This window comes from Equus caballus, chromosome 14, assembly GCF_041296265.1.
Source record: "Equus caballus isolate H_3958 breed thoroughbred chromosome 14, TB-T2T, whole genome shotgun sequence".
Classification (NCBI taxonomy): domain Eukaryota; kingdom Metazoa; phylum Chordata; class Mammalia; order Perissodactyla; family Equidae; genus Equus; species Equus caballus.
Window position 1 is genome coordinate 46008998 of NC_091697.1, and position 18117 is coordinate 46027114.

The following is an 18117-nucleotide window of genomic DNA, read 5'->3' on the forward strand; positions in this document are numbered from 1 at the left end:
AATCACACCAGAGGTGACAGGTCTAACAAATGAATGTGCTACTCACTGAAGAATAACAGTGGGCTCAAGTCTTCAAAAGGATATAGAAACTTAAGACAATGCTTTTATTCCCAAATTAACAGGACAGTGTTTGCTGACTCGCCAAGTTTCAGACATCCCAGGACCATGCAGAATTTAGCCCACCACCCTCCCAAAATTGATCTAAAATGTAATCATGTAACTTGGAGACAGTAGTTCACAGATACTTATATGTGGGAAGATATGACTATGCAACACAATTTCTGTCCCAAATATAGAAATTTTTTTTGGTCTAAGGAACATAGCAAAAAAGAGATTTATACAAACTGATTTGTTCTATATAAGGACACATTTTTATAAAGAGGAGAGCAGTATAATATTGTTGTGTTAAATGTCTCTACCCTCTCTCTATCTTGAATATTCTCATGGAGTATAATGAAATGAGAAGAAAGTTTTCACCTGATGACTACGCTGTCTTCAAAAATTGTTTGCAGACGCTCGCTTCACTAGCACTTATCCAGAGATGGCCAAAAAATTTTCAGTCCAATGGAACTCTGATCACTTGGTATCAAATGCTTATGGCCTCTAGTTGAGAAATATTTGTGAGTCTATGTCCTAGCTTAACAGAAATGAGAGTTGGGATCAATAAATATACCCCACACATGTAGGAGGGGAAATAGTGGTTGATGTTAGCAGATATTTTCTATTCTTGTTCTTGTCCCAACCATGATTTTCTGACAGTAATGGTAAAATGGTTGGAAGAACTGGCTGCTCTGAAATACGAGTAGGAACGGAAAGAGCCACATGACATGAACCACGGAAGGACCTCGTTCTATCTTCACCACCTGCATGCAAACGCACTGGCCTTGGGAAGTGACTAGGCTACTGGAAAGTCTTCATCTTCTTCAGTTGCTGGTGACCTATTCATAGTGGTTGCTTCTATTTAAACTGAACTCAAAGGCCATTCCCTGAACGGGAGGTAACATCAAAAATTGTCCTGGGAAACACTGTAAAGGAATATTTAGTATCTGTCTTTATTAACACTGGTAACCTATTTTAAAGTTAACCTTTCCTTTCCATATCCAACCAGCCCAGACCATTTCAAACAATAAATTGAATCAAAACATCTACACAGTATATACTAGAGAGAAAACTACTCTCCTGACACCTAATTAGCCTGGAATAGCACTTCATTACACAGTATTGCCTTGTCTTATTCATGCATTCAATATTTTTGTCATATTCACAATTTTATTTCTATATCAATTCAGCAGAAAGAATTAATCTCATACCATGGTAAAAATGCATTTCTTTACAGCATTGTTAAATAAAATGTCCTGGGTGTCATTTCATTCAGATGGATGAAATCAAAGCCAAGGACAGGATCATCTTTTCCCTGGAAAAGGAACTGGAGACCCAAACAGGTTATGTACAGAAGCTCCAACTGCAGAAGGAAGCTTTGGATGAACAACTCTTTCTGGTCAAGGAGGCAGAGTGTAACATGAGCAGTCCCAAACGAGAAATTCCAGGAAGAGCAGGAGATGGCTCTGAACACTGCAGCAGTCCTGTAAGTCTTCAAGTTGAAGTTAAGAACTCGGGAGTCATCTTTTATTTAGCTCCCAAGTTTTGCTATTCACTTAAGCTCTTTTCCTGCTTATTACACAGAAATCAATTCTACCTCCTACTATAAAAAGGGCTACTGTCTTGGGAACAGGGTTTTCTAAACTGAGAGACAACAAAGTGGGCTGCACTGCATTAGCAGATCACAAGAGAGTTACCAATCTTTTTAAATCTTTCATAGACTTTTTCTAGCCAAGTGATAACCATCCAAAAGTCAGCCTATTATAAGAATCATAGATTAGATGAAAATACTTTGCCTCTTGCCAAGACTGGTAGTTTTCCCTTGTGTGAACAATTGGGTTGCAAATTGGTAAAGATGGTTATCATCTACAGGGGTCAAAATATTTAACTGTATAAAAGACTAAACCGTTCATAATCATCATCTGAAAGCTTCTGGTCTGACTGAACTTGCCACTTATTTCTGTTGATTTTCATCGTTTTATCTGAGAAATTATTTTCAGAAGTGCAGCAATAAAAATCAGCTTATATATAGTTGACTTTCATATCTTATACCTTTCAAATGATTTAGCTGCTAAAAAGATGAAAGTGTATTATTTAGGAACTGAGATAGGCTCCAAAATAGTACTTAGAACAGAGTAATGAATAATTTATGAATTGGTCTTCGGGATATATATATATATATCCCAGTAGGTGGTAGAAAGAGTACTGAACTAGGATTTAGCAGATGTAAGTTTTAGTTCTATCACTGATACTTACCTGCAGTGTAGCAAAATTGTCAAGAAATGGGCTCTAGAGTCAGACACTTTAGTCCAAATCCTGGATCTGCCATTTACTGTGTGACCTTAGGTAATCGGTTCGCTGTGCAGAGTTTCCTCCTCTGTAAAATAGAAGCAATAGTGGTACTCCGTAAGCTGGTCTAAGGTCTAGAAAAGGTGATAGGTAAAATGCTGAGCACAGGGCCTGTCACATAGTTAGCATTCAATCCATATTTGTTGTTGATCTACTGATAGTAGCCACGAGACCTTGAGCAAGTTATAACCTCCTTGGATCTAACCCGTTCTGCTGAATCCTCTAGGATATGGTGAATCGAGGGATATAATGTATATGAAACTGTTTTGTCAACAGTCCAGCACTATCAAAATATAAGATGATAATAGAATTGCAGGTTTATAATGGTCCTATGGACTCCAGAGCATAGAATTAATCCATGACTGCTGTGTGTAAAGGGATCCATGGCAATTATGCCAGTGAGAAAGCCCCTTGCTCTGGGCAGAATATACCAGCGAAGGCTATCCTATAATCTGCTGCTTTTGATACATGAAGGTAATGCACCAACCTTCTCATTCTGACCTTTTTCTTCAGGAGTATGCGGGAATTTACAAAGCCCATCGCTAGCCCCTACTCTATCCTCTCTTTGGCTAAGTATAATAGCAGGACATCTGTCTAAGCTATGGGGAGCAACGTGCAGCCATGACACCAGGAATGCTCCTTGAACCTCATGTAATCACAACATGACCTCTGTCTCACAGCTCACAGATCTGATAAGCTGGTCCAACCATCTACCACTTCTCCTGCCAGGACTCAGGTCTGCAAGGAATATCTGCCACATGGAATTCATTTGCAGTTTCAACCAGGCTTGGTCTTAAACCCAAGTGGTGAATATAGGTGTTAGAAGAGGGTAAATATTTACTCTACTCTGAATAAGAGAACATTCTACTGTCACCTCATAAGCCAGATGAAAGGAACTGAGCCTATCACTTGGATGAGTGGTATTCCAAAACTTTGTGAAAAGTGTTATTGAAGAAGTACTCATTTTAATTTTCATGTGTAGGATTTGAGAAGAAATCAAAAGAGAATAGCTGAATTGAATGCCACAATAAGAAAACTAGAAGACAGGAATACCTTGCTTGGAGATGAACGAAATGAATTGGTGAGTTCTAAGTGGAATTTTTTATTTTATTTTTTGTTAAGCATTTTGTTATAGAAGTATATATGATGTTTAACATAATAAAAGTGCACAAATAATAAAAGTATAGCTCAATAAATATGCCCAGAGTGATGAACCCTTATAATCACTACCATTTCTCTTGCTAGTTCTGTCAATTTTGCTTTATATATATTTGAAGTTATGTTACTAGGTACATATAAATTAAGATTTGTTTTATGTCTTCATCATTATGAATTTTTTTGTCTCTAGTAATACTTCTTGACTTAAAATCTTTGATATTAGTTGAACTATATCAGATTGTTTTCTTTTAGTGTTTTCATGAATATATATATATTTACGTTCAACATTTCTCTATTGTATTTAAAGTCTATCTTTTAAAAGGAACACTTTGTTGGCTACTATGGAACCATGGTTATTAATGTATGGTATGGTAGAATTACAGATGTTTCCTTTTCTTTGTGTTTATCTGCATTTTCAAGAAATAGCTTGTACTAGGTAAATTAAATATTAAAAACCCTTGTCATTGACCTCCAGAAACTTATGTCTTCCCAGTTAAAACGCGTGCGGGAAACTGAAAAACAATGTAAACCTCTTCTGGAAAGGAACAAGTGCCTCGCCAAGAGAAATGACGAACTGGTGGTGTCTTTGCAGCGCATGGAAGAGAAACTGAAAGCCGTTACCAAGGAAAATTCAGAAATGGTGTGTAAAGCTCTGCAAAGCTGCAGCTCCCGTCTTTATATGACGCCAGGAACCTGACTTATTGTCTTTCTCAGTTTATTCTTAAAATACAATGCTATTTACAAAAGTAAATTTGGATTTTTCCTTATGTAAGCTAGGAAACTTTAAGGAGGAAACCAAGAGAAGGTTGCTGGCTTTAAATTTTATGGGGTTTCTAAATTTGCAGAATGGTAGGAGTGCTTCCAGGAATCGGCACACTCTCCAAAAGCTCCAAAATAGAGAAGCAGTTTCAACATAGCTCCTCAACCACAGAAACCTCCTTCCAAGAATCTCACTAATGTGCTCTTTACATAACTGTACAGTGGCTACTCCTCATCTTCTCAGATCTTGCATAATAGTTGAGGAACAGATGCCACCGTTTGTATTATGTATGGACGAGTGAGAGGCAAATGCTCTCCTTAACAGACTTCCGGTACAGCTATTGAGAGCTTCAGACATTCCCAATTCTTTTGACTCATTACAGCAGATGAAATGTGCCTGAGGGTTCTAGTTGGTGTGTGTATTGAAGGTGGGCAATTTTCAAATTTAGCTGAAGCCACATAAAGTTTCTATGAATAGTATGTTAACCACTAAAGTCTGGGATTTTTAAAGTCTCCACCGGTACTTTCTTCTTTTCCAATCCAGAGAGAAAAGATAACATCCCATCCACCCTTGAAGAAACTAAAATCTCTGAATGACCTCGATCAAGCTAATGAAGAACAAGAGACAGAGTTTCTAAAACTTCAGGTCATTGAGCAGCAGAACATCATTGATGAGCTCACAAGGGTAGGTCCTTTTCAATCTATAAACTCTAAGCAGTTCCCGAAAACAAGTAGCCAAGAAATCAACACTGGAAATGCTTAATAATTTTGGATTGGCCCCAAAGGCCCACGTTCATATGTTCAGGATGTAAATAGGTTCAAGGGACTCTATTCCAAAAATACTTTATATTATTAAACTATTTTATGCCTTTTCAATTATAATCCTGTGTTAAGTAATTTGGTAACACAAATAATAGCTGCAAAGGACAGCTTTTATTTGTTTTGAAAAAGATTTAATTATGAAACCCAAAAGTTGCCAAGTTAAAAGAACTTTCAAATGCATTGTTATGTGAGTAGGTGGGTCATGTGGGTATATCTTGTAATTGCTTTCCAGTATCAAGATTCTGAGGCTCAGAAATTAAATATCTTGCCTGCAGTAACAGGACCATATGCCTCTTATTCCCCAACACCTAATTCAGTCTCTAGTCTCTTAAATATTTGTTAAGTGAACAGCAATGTCATAATTACGTGACAGACCTGAAATTCCAGTCCAGAGCTTCTGAGCATGACTCAGTACCTGCTGAAGTAGGTAGAGAAGTTATTACTCCCATTTGCATCTGACCGAGGTCTGTGTTACCAACAACAGTGGACTAAGACCTTTAGATGCCTTTGGGTTTCTTCCTTGCCTCTCTGTCTTTATTCTGTGAATGACATGTCTGGTCACTCTCACTTCTCCACCAATACAGGGCCTAGGGGGTTGAGGAACTAGTGGTGAGAGGTTTTAGGCAATAGTCTCCAGAGTACGGCAAGCAAGATGATTTACTGCCGTTGAGGGAAGAAAAGATTATAACTTCAGGGGCTGGCCGCATGACCAAGTGGTTAAAGTTCTGTGTGTTCCACTTCGGTGGCCTGGGTTCACAGGTTCAGATCCCAGGTGCGGACCTACTCTACTCATCAGCCATGCTGTGGAGGGATCCCACACACAAAGGAGGTGTTAACTCAGGGCTAATCTTCTTCAAGCAAAAAAAAAGAGGAGGATTGGCAACAGACGTTAGCTCAGCGTGAATCTTCCTCACACACACACAGAAAGATTATGACTTCTGTTTATAATTATTTATGGTTCACCATTTTTAAATTTCTATGTTGAGTATATGTTACAATACATATACTATATTAGGAGGGTGTTCTAAGTATAAATTTTTAAAGTTTCAGATATATTAAGGTTGCATGATCAAAATATTTTTACTGATAAAAATCAGAAATCAAAAAGGTTAACACAACTGGCTTAAACCAGATTATTTATTAAATGTGGCCTTCTGAAGCACTATGAGCCCCACTTCACTTCCATATCCTTAATAACTCATAAATCTCACAGATTCACTAGTCCAGGAATTTGCTTGGCTTTGATTACCCTGAGTCTAAGATGAAAGTTTCTTAGAGAATTTTGACATGTTCAGACATGTCAACCAGACTTTCAGAGACCCAAGTGTCACTTATTCCATCTACCTTTGAATTTGTACAGTAACTACGTGGAGTACTTAGTAAATGAACACCAAATTCCCAGGATATCTGCATTCGCAACAAAAATGAATCAAGAAATGGATCATTATTTCTAGATATTCTTTGAGTTTCCCACAAAATTCCACTGGCAATGCCCCCTGCAAAAAATAACCACTAGATGATTCCAACCAAGTAGACATTCTGTCCCCATCTTCAGAGGCTGTAGGTGAGAACAAGGATCTAATAGTCAAGAGATAGCTTTCTATGCCTTTCAAGTGATTAAATGAAGATAATAAGGTTTTACTTTATTTTGAAGTGCTATTTTTTCAACACAAGTTTAAAGTGATTTAGGGTCTGAGAAAACTAAAGAATTGTGCTTTGGGAGAATATGAGTAACTCTTTCCAGAGCTACTTGATCTTCAGTGTAAAACAAAGGACTCTGATTAGGAATACTGTGCTCTTCTGAGTATGAGGCGCTCAGATCCACGGAGATTATCGGGAATAGTTATATTCCTACTTTGAAAGATTTAATTATGAAACACAAAAGTTGCCAAAATTTACAAAACATAATCTTATTTTAAATATTGTAATGCTTCAGGGGAAAAACAACTTTGTCTTTGCAAAAATAAATAAATAAATAACCTATGGGGAAATATGTACGAACTCAAGATCTGAAAAGTCCTTCATCTGTTTTCCAGGACCGAGAAAAGCTCATCCGTAGGAGAAAGCATAGAAGAAGTTCCAAGCCAATTAAGGTAATGAGAAAACTAGGTTATCAGGCTTTTGTCCCAAACAGAGAAGCGAGGCTTGCCAAGGAATCTTGCTGCAAAAATGTGATAAATTAGATGTTCCTGAACTGAAGCAAACCATAGGCTTTATTTGCTTGAAGAAAATCTCTTCTCTTGATAGTTCTCAGAAGTCCAAAAATGACTGTGTTGTGGATTTTCACTTAAATGGATTTGCTTTAATATGACTTTGTCTGAATGAAGAAGCCACCAGGTTTGACATAGAAAGGATTATCTGAGAAATTGAAGAGTCACATTCCAGGAACGTGCAAGAGATACGTATGATTTGATGTCCCCCATTGAATAATATTAACATCTGATATCCACCTATAATTAATTAATATATTTTTATTACTCACTTGCACATTATTATTGATAATGATACTCCCAAGCCACCAATATCTGCATAGCCTCTTATAATCCACAAAATTTTGTTATTTAGTCTGTTTGATTTTTGTTTTTAGCAAGTATATAACTTGATTTGAATATGGAATTAGATGATAAGACAGTACCTGATAATCTCCTTCACATAGATGCCTAGAGTTTCAGAGTCTCTTGATTGTATTTTAAATACTGGAAAGAGTATATCACATGAACTCATCATTGTATAAAACGTAATATAAAAAAGGCTCCAATGTGTCTATGAAAAGAGCCAAATATTAATAAATCTTCTGCAAAAACATCAGAAGTGAAATAATATAGGACAAACGTTTACTGGAATTACTGTGTTCATGCTCAATATTTTCATTTCATCAAAGAAGCATTGAAGGATCCATGTCTTCTATGTTCGTTTACATGTCTGCCAGTTGACAGTGCTTTAATAGTATATCAACCTTCCCCACGTTTAGTCGTGTCAGTAAATATGTACTTTCCTTCCATTAGAGGCCTGTTTTGGACCCATTTATTGGCTATGATGAGGACTCCATGGATTCAGAGACATCGTCCATGGCCTCATTTAGAACAGACCGAACCCCGGCTACTCCTGACGATGACTTGGATGAAGTAAGCTTATCCTCTTCTCTAGTCTTTTGTGATATTGTCACCAAATCTTTCCTTTAATGGGGAGAAAAAATATTTCACTTTTTTTCTCCTTTATGAACGGCACAAAATGATTTCACAATTTTGAGACCACGCTTGACTTTGTTACCTCTTAGAAAATAGCTTCCCCTATATCCTGTAGCCTTAGAAACTTCTCTGAAGTCAGCTCTGTAACTTGAAGACTTCTTTCAAAATGGAAGTTACTCTCCCACATTCTTCATCTGGGGAAGGCGTGAACCAAGGAAGAAGCCTAGAAGAACGAGCTTTTAGATACAATCTATGACAGCATTTAGCAAACTGTACAACATAGCCCATCTTCATCAGGGTCATCTAGGGGTTCAATAACAATGAAGATTCCTGAGCTCTACCACGCAACTCCTGACTCAGGTTCTTGGGGGTGGAACCCCCAAATCTGCATTTTTCGCAAAACTCCCTGGTGATTATATTGTACTCTGAAGTTTGAAATCTAAAGCTGTAAAACTATGTTTTTGTAATTTATCTGGGGAAGAAGCTATTGGATATGAATGTGTTTTAAAGACTTGAGACTAAAACTCTGAATATCGTTTCCTCAAATTTGGATCCAAATCTGGGTATAAGTTCTCATTTGGATCCAAAATTGACTGTGATTCAAGCCCAAATAGGTAATAGTCAGAAATGAATAAATAAACAAATGCTTCTTTTACTAAAATAAATACTTAATTATTTCTCCAATGTCCTTCTTGAAAGTATTATAGTATTTGTGTCCATACAAATACTTTAGTATTAAGAATAAAATCACATAGAATCCAAAATCAAACTTTTAACTTCTCTTTAAAAAGTGGACAAATGTCAATATTTCACATTGAACACAGGACCTTAACGTAACATAATTATTGTTCGGCTTTTTTTTTTTTTAACCTCAAGAGTTTGGCAGCTGAAGAATCTGAGCTACGATTTCGACAATTAACAAAAGAATACCAGGCCCTCCAGAGAGCATATGCCCTCCTACAGGAGCAGACTGGAGGCATCCTCGATGCTGAAAGAGAAGCCAAGGTTAGTGTACAGCTGGGGAGGGTGCTCTGAATTGGCCTACAGCAGTCGTGGCATGAAAGTATCATGAACATAACAATATCAGTAGGATAGCTGTCCCTGTACCTTTCTCTCCACTGCAGCTTTTGAACTGTTTTATCTTTTATGTCAACAAACCTTGGATCTGGAGACGTTAGAACCAGCTTAGATCGATGCTTTGTTCCTTTAAAGATAATCGAGTATACAGCTCTCATTCTTGCTGTTTGAAAACTGAACATTTTCAAAGCTAGACAATATTGAATTTTCATAATCCATTTTTTTAATGAATTCTTGCTTAGAAAAAAAAACTTTTATCTTTCAAAAACAATAGTTAGTCCGTTTCTTTTCTTAGTTAATAAATGCACAGCATTATATTGACAGCTTACCAAGAATTTTCACTGGCAATATCTCATTTAATCTTTGTGACAACTCTTTAAGGCAAGTATTTTATGAAAGAGGAATTTGAGGCTCAGAGAGATTGAGCTAATTGCCCAAGATCACACAGCTAATAAATAGAAAACTGGAATTCCAATTCAAATCTTACCAGTCAAATGTTCTTTCTATTATGTCACAACTGCCTCTCACATGCCCATTTCAAAAAAAAGAAAGACACACAATAGTAATACTTAAAATTTATTGAGTGCTTGCTGTGTTCCAGGCATTGTGCCAAGCACTTCACATACATTATCTCATGTAATCCTAAAACAACCCCATGAGTTAGATACTATTATATATCCTTTTAACAGGAGAGAAAATAATAGCTTAGAAGGGGTTAAATGTAGCTGAGTTGGGTTAAAACCGGAATATGTAGCATAGGTAGATTAAAGCTAGGATTTGAACCCAGTCCTTCTGAGTTCAGAGTCATACTCACCAAGCCATAGCTGCCTCATAGAGTAGTTTACATGGGCCAAGGAGGCATGGGACCACCCGGTGACTTTATCCTATTTCTCATTTAGAGACTCTACGGTATGCTGAGGAGAGTTATTGGAACTATTGTTACTTGTTTAGTGGGAAAGGATAGATATTACAGTTATATATTTTAAATGGTAGCATACACACATGCATGCACGTACATATACATAAGTGAGTAAACATATTTTTAAAAACCCACTGTTTTTTATTTGGAATGGACAGGACAGCAATCATTAGAAAGGGATGTAAGTATGTGCCTTCATATTTATGCCCTTATACTATAATAGTTGTGGTTTTCATTGTCAGTATTTACTAAGCATTCTTACCAACATAAGACTAGTCAATTAGAATAATAGCATAGGCCGTGTTTTTTGGCGAGGTGATGACATAGAAACCAGTTCTCTTTCTCTCGTCTCACTCTCCCATCTAAATAACAGTGTAGCATTATCTCTAGCCATTAAAGTAAAAAAACTTACCATTCTGAGCAAAACAGTCTAAAACAAATCAAGATGTTAGAAAAAGAGCAACAGAGTAAATTCAAACAAAGTAGAAATGCAGAAATAGATAATATAGATGAAAGTGCATCAATGAAAACGAAAGATATAGTCATTTCAATATAAGAAAAAATAGATTATACTCAATACCCATTCAAAGTTAAAATAATTCTTAGCAAAACTAAGCTTGGAATTTTTGGAATTTTTTTAACCTGATAAAGGTAAATATAATATTTAACAGTCTAAAGAAACATTCTCCTCACAATGAAGAATAAGAAAAGAATACCTACCATTGTTGATTTTATTCAACTTTGTATCTAAGAACCTATTTAGATCATAAGATAAGAAAAAAATATATGTATGGGCAGAAAGCAAAAAAACTAATTTTTCACAGAAAATAAGATTGTATAGGGAGAGAACACAAGAGAATCTAAAAACAGATTGCTAGACTAATTGAAGTAAGCTTGCTCTGTTCAAGATTATTGTTCAAAACTGCTGATACACCCACACACAAACACATGAGAGATACATACATAGATCTGGATTTAGAGTTAGATTTAGATATAGGGCACAAAGTTGGCTCTGAAAGAATGGGAAGATTTTGGAGAGGCAAAATAGCAGAAGGTTTTCCAGAAGGGCAACTACAGAGAGAAGTGGAGAGTTACAAGACATATTCAGGAAACAAGGCGATCTCGAATAGATGATGGACTCTGTTGATGAGTAGTGGGGAAAAATTGGAAATATCATGGGAGTTCTCAAATCCCAAGCTAAAGAGTTTGAATTTTAATCTGACGGTAAAGGGAGCCACTGGAAGTTTTAAGCAAGAATTTAGATAATAAAAATACATTTTTTAAAGATTCTTTGATCTTAGAAAATTATTTTTTTTCTCACTTGTTGAGTTCTAGTCAAGGATAATGAACGAAGAAAAATATTGAATTGTGACTTTACTTACTGAGTTCTGGATTTTGATTTCACTAGGCTCAAGAACAGCTCCAAGCAGAGGTGCTAAGGTATAAAGCCAAAATTGAAGATCTGGAAGCGACTCTGGCTCAGAAAGGGCAGGTAGGCATTTGGTTGCTGTCACTTCTGCAGATGCAGACAATTCGATCTGGCCTTCCTCTAGATCACCCTGTGCATGGGCCGCATCCAGGACACGGCTTGGCTCTTCACAGTGACCTTTCTCAAACTGTGTCAGAATGTTCAGCTCTATGTTTCTGTCCCTGGTGTTTTTCTGGCCAGAGTGTGAACCCAGCTACAACAGCGAATGAGGTTGGGCAAGAAAGAGAATGCCAGAGGAAGAGGAGGCCTGTACAAACAGCCTAGAGTGGTCATAAACTGCTCAAAGACCCACCCCTCAAGCTGCATTCTCTGCCTCTATGCTACATTTATGGTTCTGCATTTTACTGTTCTCCATCCATATGTATCTAGCCTGTGTGCATTCTGACCCTTTTCACTTTTTGCCTGTGTGGTCACTTCTGAGTCCCCAGAAGGCTGGTCCTGGATTATTCAGACTGAAAAAGTTAGAGATAGTGAGTGGCAATGAAAAGGGGGTTAAATTTTCCTGGCAACTTTGGCCCCAATGTCTTTGAATAAGGAGCTGGCAGGGGTGGGTGTCATTTCCCAGTCGTTGGCAGGCAAACAAACTGGGTGAAAAGAAGACAGCTCTGGCAAAGTGGTTTGACGACACATGCTCTTTCGTGCCACTCTGAAATGCTGACTGCGCGATATTCTTTGTCAAACAGGATTCACACTGGGTAGAAGATAAACAACTTTTCATTAAGAGAAACCAGGAGCTTTTAGAAAAGGTATGTTGGGCGTAACACCCTAGTGGGGCAGAGGAGAAAATGATGAGAGATCCAGGAGCAGCAGGGGGTCCTCTCAGGAGTGGCACAGGGGCCAGGGGAAGGGGAGGCTTTTCTGGCGCTGCACTCTCCTCTGCTGCGTGCTCAACTGCATCCCTGTCACCGCCATCTCCATCAGTTGAGTGGCACGTGTGCATGGCTCTGCGCTGGGCATTGTGCCGACTTGAAAGGATGTGATCCCTGAAACCTATCAATTTGTTAACAATATATATATATACTGTATATGTACTGTACATATATATATATATATACACCCACATGTGCACACATTCTATGTGGTTGTCCATCTACAAAAACAATATGAGTAGGACTTGTTATTTTGTGCAAAAAAGTGACAGACTATGACTCCAAGACCATGCTGCAACCTAGCTTAGACTGTGTTCTCATTTTTAACCTTTTTGCTAATCTTGGCTGTTTATACATTTTTTTAATGAAAGAAATTTTTAAAAGATGCATCCAAAGCACAAAACAGCATGTCCAGAAGGTTGATCAACAAATCAAGACACAAAAGCATGGTTTAGGCCCAATACAGTCATGTGTCGCTTAACGACAGGGATACGTTCTGAGGAATGCGTTGTTTGCTGATTTCGTCATTGTGCAAACCTCATAGAGTGTACTTACACAAACCTAGATGGTATAGCCTACCGCACACCTAGTCTATATGGTACTAATCTTATAGAACCACCATCATATATGCATTCTGTCATTTACCAAAATGTCGTTATGCGGCACATGACTGTAGGTATAATTAATTTTGGTTATCTAAACATGGGCTTTTGATTTGAGGCAATGAAATACAACAGATATTTTAAGTTCAGAAGTGGCTTTTCCTTTGGTATTTACCTTCCACAAATCTAGTGAGAAGACTGCAAAATAATCTTATATTGTTCTTGACAAAAAAAGAATTTGAAAACCCATTTGAATAAGGGAAACAATTGTGGAAGTCGACCCCCAGTTATGTAGAAATTATTTTAGAATTATTTCTACCAAGATTCACTAGCCTTGGCAAGCAATAAAAATTAACCACAACACCCCTGTAAGCATGAGAAAGGAAAGAAGATACATGTCCTCCCTCCCCCCTGGGCCGACAAAGTTAGGGCATCCTATCTCACTTTCCATCTCATGAGAGACAGAGCTGATATCTAGAAGGTGGATGGGTATTCCAGGATTGAGAAGAGGTACTCTCAGAAAGGTTAAGCATCCCTGTACAGAAACTTCATCAGACATTGGCTCTGGTCTATGAATTGCAACCTTGTGAACCACTGATCCAACTGCCAGTGCTAACCACTAGAACCAGGGATCTCCCCAAATACCCCACCTCTGATCCCAATCCAAGACTCTAAAAAGCAGAATCTCTTTTGTGATCTAAGTCAACTTCTAAAATCTTTCGAAAGTTCACTAGACCACAAAAATCTAGTGTAAAAAACTTGAGTTGACTACATTAATTAATGTCTCGTGATATCTCACTGTCTCCCCATTTTTATTTTCCTATATCATGAGACTTTGAGAAAAAGAGGATTTTAGTAGTCTCAGAGAGGCCCAGTAATGTATTATTAAATTTCCTTATCGTCTACAAATGATTTCCATTATGTCTTCTGTCTGATTTCCTTTGGTCTTAATTTCTTTGGGCTAAAAGGGGAATTTTTGAGCTCAGGCTTCTAAGAGTAAAAGAAAACCAAAGTGACAAGAAAGTTAAACATCCTACTTCAAGTGTGTATACTCGGGAAAGTAAGATTTATCCTGTGATAAAAATCCTGGTACTTTATTTCTAACTTTAATATTTTAAGTAGTTACTGTGCATAAGGCCCACCCACACGGCTAATATCAAAGGCAGTGCAAAACCTATTGCAGGACAGGAAAATGTTCTGATCCCTAGTAGACATGGACCCTGTCTATAGGGGAAGGCATGTTTGTACACAGCTAACTTAATTCCATGTTTCATCAGGTTATACTAGAGGTCCTATAGGAAAACAGAAGGAAGAGGTGTCACTTCTCAGTGGGTAGACAGGGGAAGCCTCTTATAGAAGACGTTAGAGCTTGGTGTTCAAGGAAGTGAAAGATTTCCTCATGTAGAAAAGGAAATGAGGGAGCATTTTTCAGGCAGACAGATGAGCACAGACAGAGCTCCTGGTGTGGTCAGTCCCTAGGGTAAATCTGGGTTTCTAGATTCTAGTGTGTGTGTGTGATCATATGTTGTGGTGTGTGTAGAGATGACAGTGACAACATTTAAAACTGGAAAGCTAGGTGGCGACCAGATTATTAAGATTTTTGAATTCCATATTGAGGAGTTCTGTATGTGTTCTGTATGTGATCAAAATTGTTTTTAAAAAATTATTTATCCGATGACTTGTAACTTCAGAAATAAGAGGTGTCCGTCTCTACTATTTACACCATTAATTCTAGTTCTAAGACACTGTCCTTGACCTACAGCAAGGGCGTAGTGAGTACTCTCCGATTCAGTATTCACAGGCTCCCTAGACTTTATCTCGATGAATGGAGATGTCCCCCAGCATTTTCCTCTATGACCCAAACAACTCAACTGAAGGGTAACTAGAAGGAAAGCCAAAGACTTCTTTTCTTCACATGTCCGTGGGATCCATTTTCATAGTCTAGATGATTTATTCACTGAGTAATGAATGCTAGCCATGCTTGCTTTGCAAATTGGAGATGCTCTTTGCAATGTTCACCTAACTTGAGGATTTACTTTATTAGATAGAAAAACAGGAGGCAGAAAATCACCGGTTACAACAGGAACTGCAGGATGCCAGAGACCAGAATGAGCTGCTGGAGTTTCGAAACCTAGAGCTAGAAGTAAGGAAATGATGATGATAATGATAATAAAAATAATTGTGCCGATTAACGTGCACTGAGCACGTCCTATGTGCGAGGTGCTGAATTAAACATTTCAGATGTATACTCTCTTTGGCCCTCACAACCACAATCAAGATTTTATAGATGAGGCAACTGAGGTTAAATAATTTGCCCAAGTCCTGTGACCAGTAAGTGGAAAAGCATTGATGCAACTCAGAATTACCTGCTCAGACACTGTACTTTTCAATACCATTGCCTTTATGAACAAGCTAATGAATAATTTTTAAATGATTTAAATAACAGATTTCAAACTTTATCAATATTTTATTGCTTTTAAATAATCGTTTCCATCCATTGCATTCTGACTCATAATAATGTTATCTCAAGAACTATATTTCAAAATATGCTGTGTACAAAAATATTTTATTGTTAGACTCTTGAATTTGTAAGTAAACTTTTTGTTCTATAATGCATTTATGCAAAAGGCTCGGAAGCAAAGTTACTTGTTTTAGGAAATACTTTGGTTAATCTCATCAAATTTCAGAGTCTTTTTTTTTTAAGTTAAGCGTATCAATCAAATTGTATCTTGATATCGTACAGAATGTGGTTTAGAGTCTGATTGAACGTACGTTGATACGTAAAAATAAGAAAAATTACCGTTTGATTTTTTTGTTATTTTGCCACCAATTTCTTCTCGAGGTTATTTCAAATTAGGTTGGGATAGAGTTAGCAGTTGCTATTCCTCAGCGAGGAAGAGTTGTCATCTTTGGTAGCCCACGTATCCTGCTATTAAGACTTGAGTGGATTGAATCCACAAAAGGCTGTTAGCCGCCATAAAACTTCATGGCTAAAGACCATTCTTTGTGACACCTAAAAGCTCTAAATATTCATCCAGTTTAAGTTAGAACTCCACTTCCCACATTTCTCTGATCAAAAAACTTACAAGACTGATGACACCATCTATAAATTCTCCCATACCTCTTCATTGACTAATCAGTTCCTTTCCATTCAATTTAAGTATGAACATCCTGAGTTCAATTTTTTTTTTGCCAGATGACATATTTGATAAACTGCTGAAATAGCATAAAGAGAGAACACAGACAACTGGCTTAGAGTTTAATCAGTTGCTGCTTTTTAAAATTTTTTTTAATTCCCATATATTCTTCACTGTATTTCAAGGAAAGAGAGAGACGATCCCCTCCATTTAATCTACAAATTCACCCATTCTCAGATGGCGTGAGTGCACTACAGATCTACTGTATGAAAGAAGGTGTGAAGGTAGGCAGATATCTAATTTTTTATGTTTGTAGAAAGTAGAAAAAGTGGGAATTGGAAAAGGGGAGGCTGCTCATGACTGTTTTGTCTCTCAGTCACTGGATATCATTTTGATACAAACTGTGTAGGAAGTGGAAATAATCCCATCTATTGGAAAGTCAATAGAACATAAACAAAATAAATATGTGACAAATGTATGAATGGTAACAGCAAAGAGCACAGGAAACCACGATTATTTAGACCAGAGTAACATAAAGAATGAGAGAGAAGCAAAGTATTTATTAAGATAACTTCCCATAATTATCTTGAGGAAATATTAGATTCAGTACTTCAAGAAACATATTTCAATTATGCCAGATAAAAAAGTATTTGTTGAGTCCCTTTGTTGTGCTGTTCTAGGTGCTTTGGAATTCATAATCTTGAAATTTCAGAATTAGAAGAGGCCTTGAAATCATCTAGTCCACCATCTCTTTTGATATGTTTAATTTAGGGAGGATTTCTCTTTTGGAAGGACTTACAGTTTATAACGTGTTGCTCACTTAGACAAAATGTAACTATCTTTAGTGATATTGGAATACATTTTAAATATTAAGGTGGCATGGAGGTGGCTCCATCTCCTGGAAAATATATTGTCCTTCAATGTAATGGAATCACATGGTGAAGATCTGATCCAGAGGTAAAGCTAGGAAGCCTCCCACTCTTCCTGGTCTCTCCTTGACCTTCTGCATGGCCCTTCCTGCCCCTACTCTGAGCTGCCATATAGACCTGCTTCAGTTGCCTTCTCTCTACCTGAGGTCGAGCTAGACTTTCCCCTTCCTGGTGGTAGGGCTCTTCTGTACTGCGATCTGAACATAAGTAAGAGGAGAAGGTGGTACTAATGAGGTAAAAAGTGTGTGTGGTGGGGATTACGTAGTAAAATTGTGCTTCCTTATCTTCCATCTTAAACCACTCTCCTTGTGTTTAAACTTCTGGTCTTCCTGGGCTGCATGAAAATTTTTAAACCAAAGCAATTTTTTGATTCAATTCTAATTAAATGAAAAGCTCTTTACTTTAGATGCTTTTTCTTAGATAAATCACAACCAACCTAATCCAATGGATGTGATTTATGTCCAAAGGAACGCTTCCAAATGGAGTTCAGCTGCTTCAAACTGCCTCAAGGAATATAATAAAAATCAGCTGTTTTCCATAGGATGCAATTAATGCTAAACACCCCCAAAATGGAACTGTACTGTAGTTTTCTATGTGGCAGTCAAAATCTCAACCACGTCAGAATTCTATTAATTAGAATGAAATTGGTTGATTATTTATATTTATTACCTGTTACTTTTCTTCATACCTGAACTCTATTATACTTGAAAAAACGTTTTG

General features: G+C 37.3%; 1 protein-coding gene across 2 annotated transcripts in view; it reads left to right on the forward strand.

The window, feature by feature from the left end:
• JAKMIP2 (janus kinase and microtubule interacting protein 2) overlaps positions 1-18117 on the forward strand; it is a 146406-nt gene that overhangs the window by 102195 nt on the left and 26094 nt on the right. Inside the window, exons 4-14 of one of the 2 annotated variants that reach the window (XM_005599322.4) lie at positions 1376-1585; positions 3431-3529; positions 4100-4246; positions 4910-5050; positions 7224-7280; positions 8193-8312; positions 9252-9380; positions 11780-11863; positions 12544-12606; positions 15376-15474; positions 16654-16752. In XM_005599322.4, coding sequence (XP_005599379.1) covers positions 1376-1585; positions 3431-3529; positions 4100-4246; positions 4910-5050; positions 7224-7280; positions 8193-8312; positions 9252-9380; positions 11780-11863; positions 12544-12606; positions 15376-15474; positions 16654-16752 — 1248 coding nt within the window. The remainder of the gene's footprint in view (positions 1-1375; positions 1586-3430; positions 3530-4099; positions 4247-4909; positions 5051-7223; positions 7281-8192; positions 8313-9251; positions 9381-11779; positions 11864-12543; positions 12607-15375; positions 15475-16653; positions 16753-18117) is intronic. The other variant, XM_014730591.3, reaches the window with a different exon arrangement.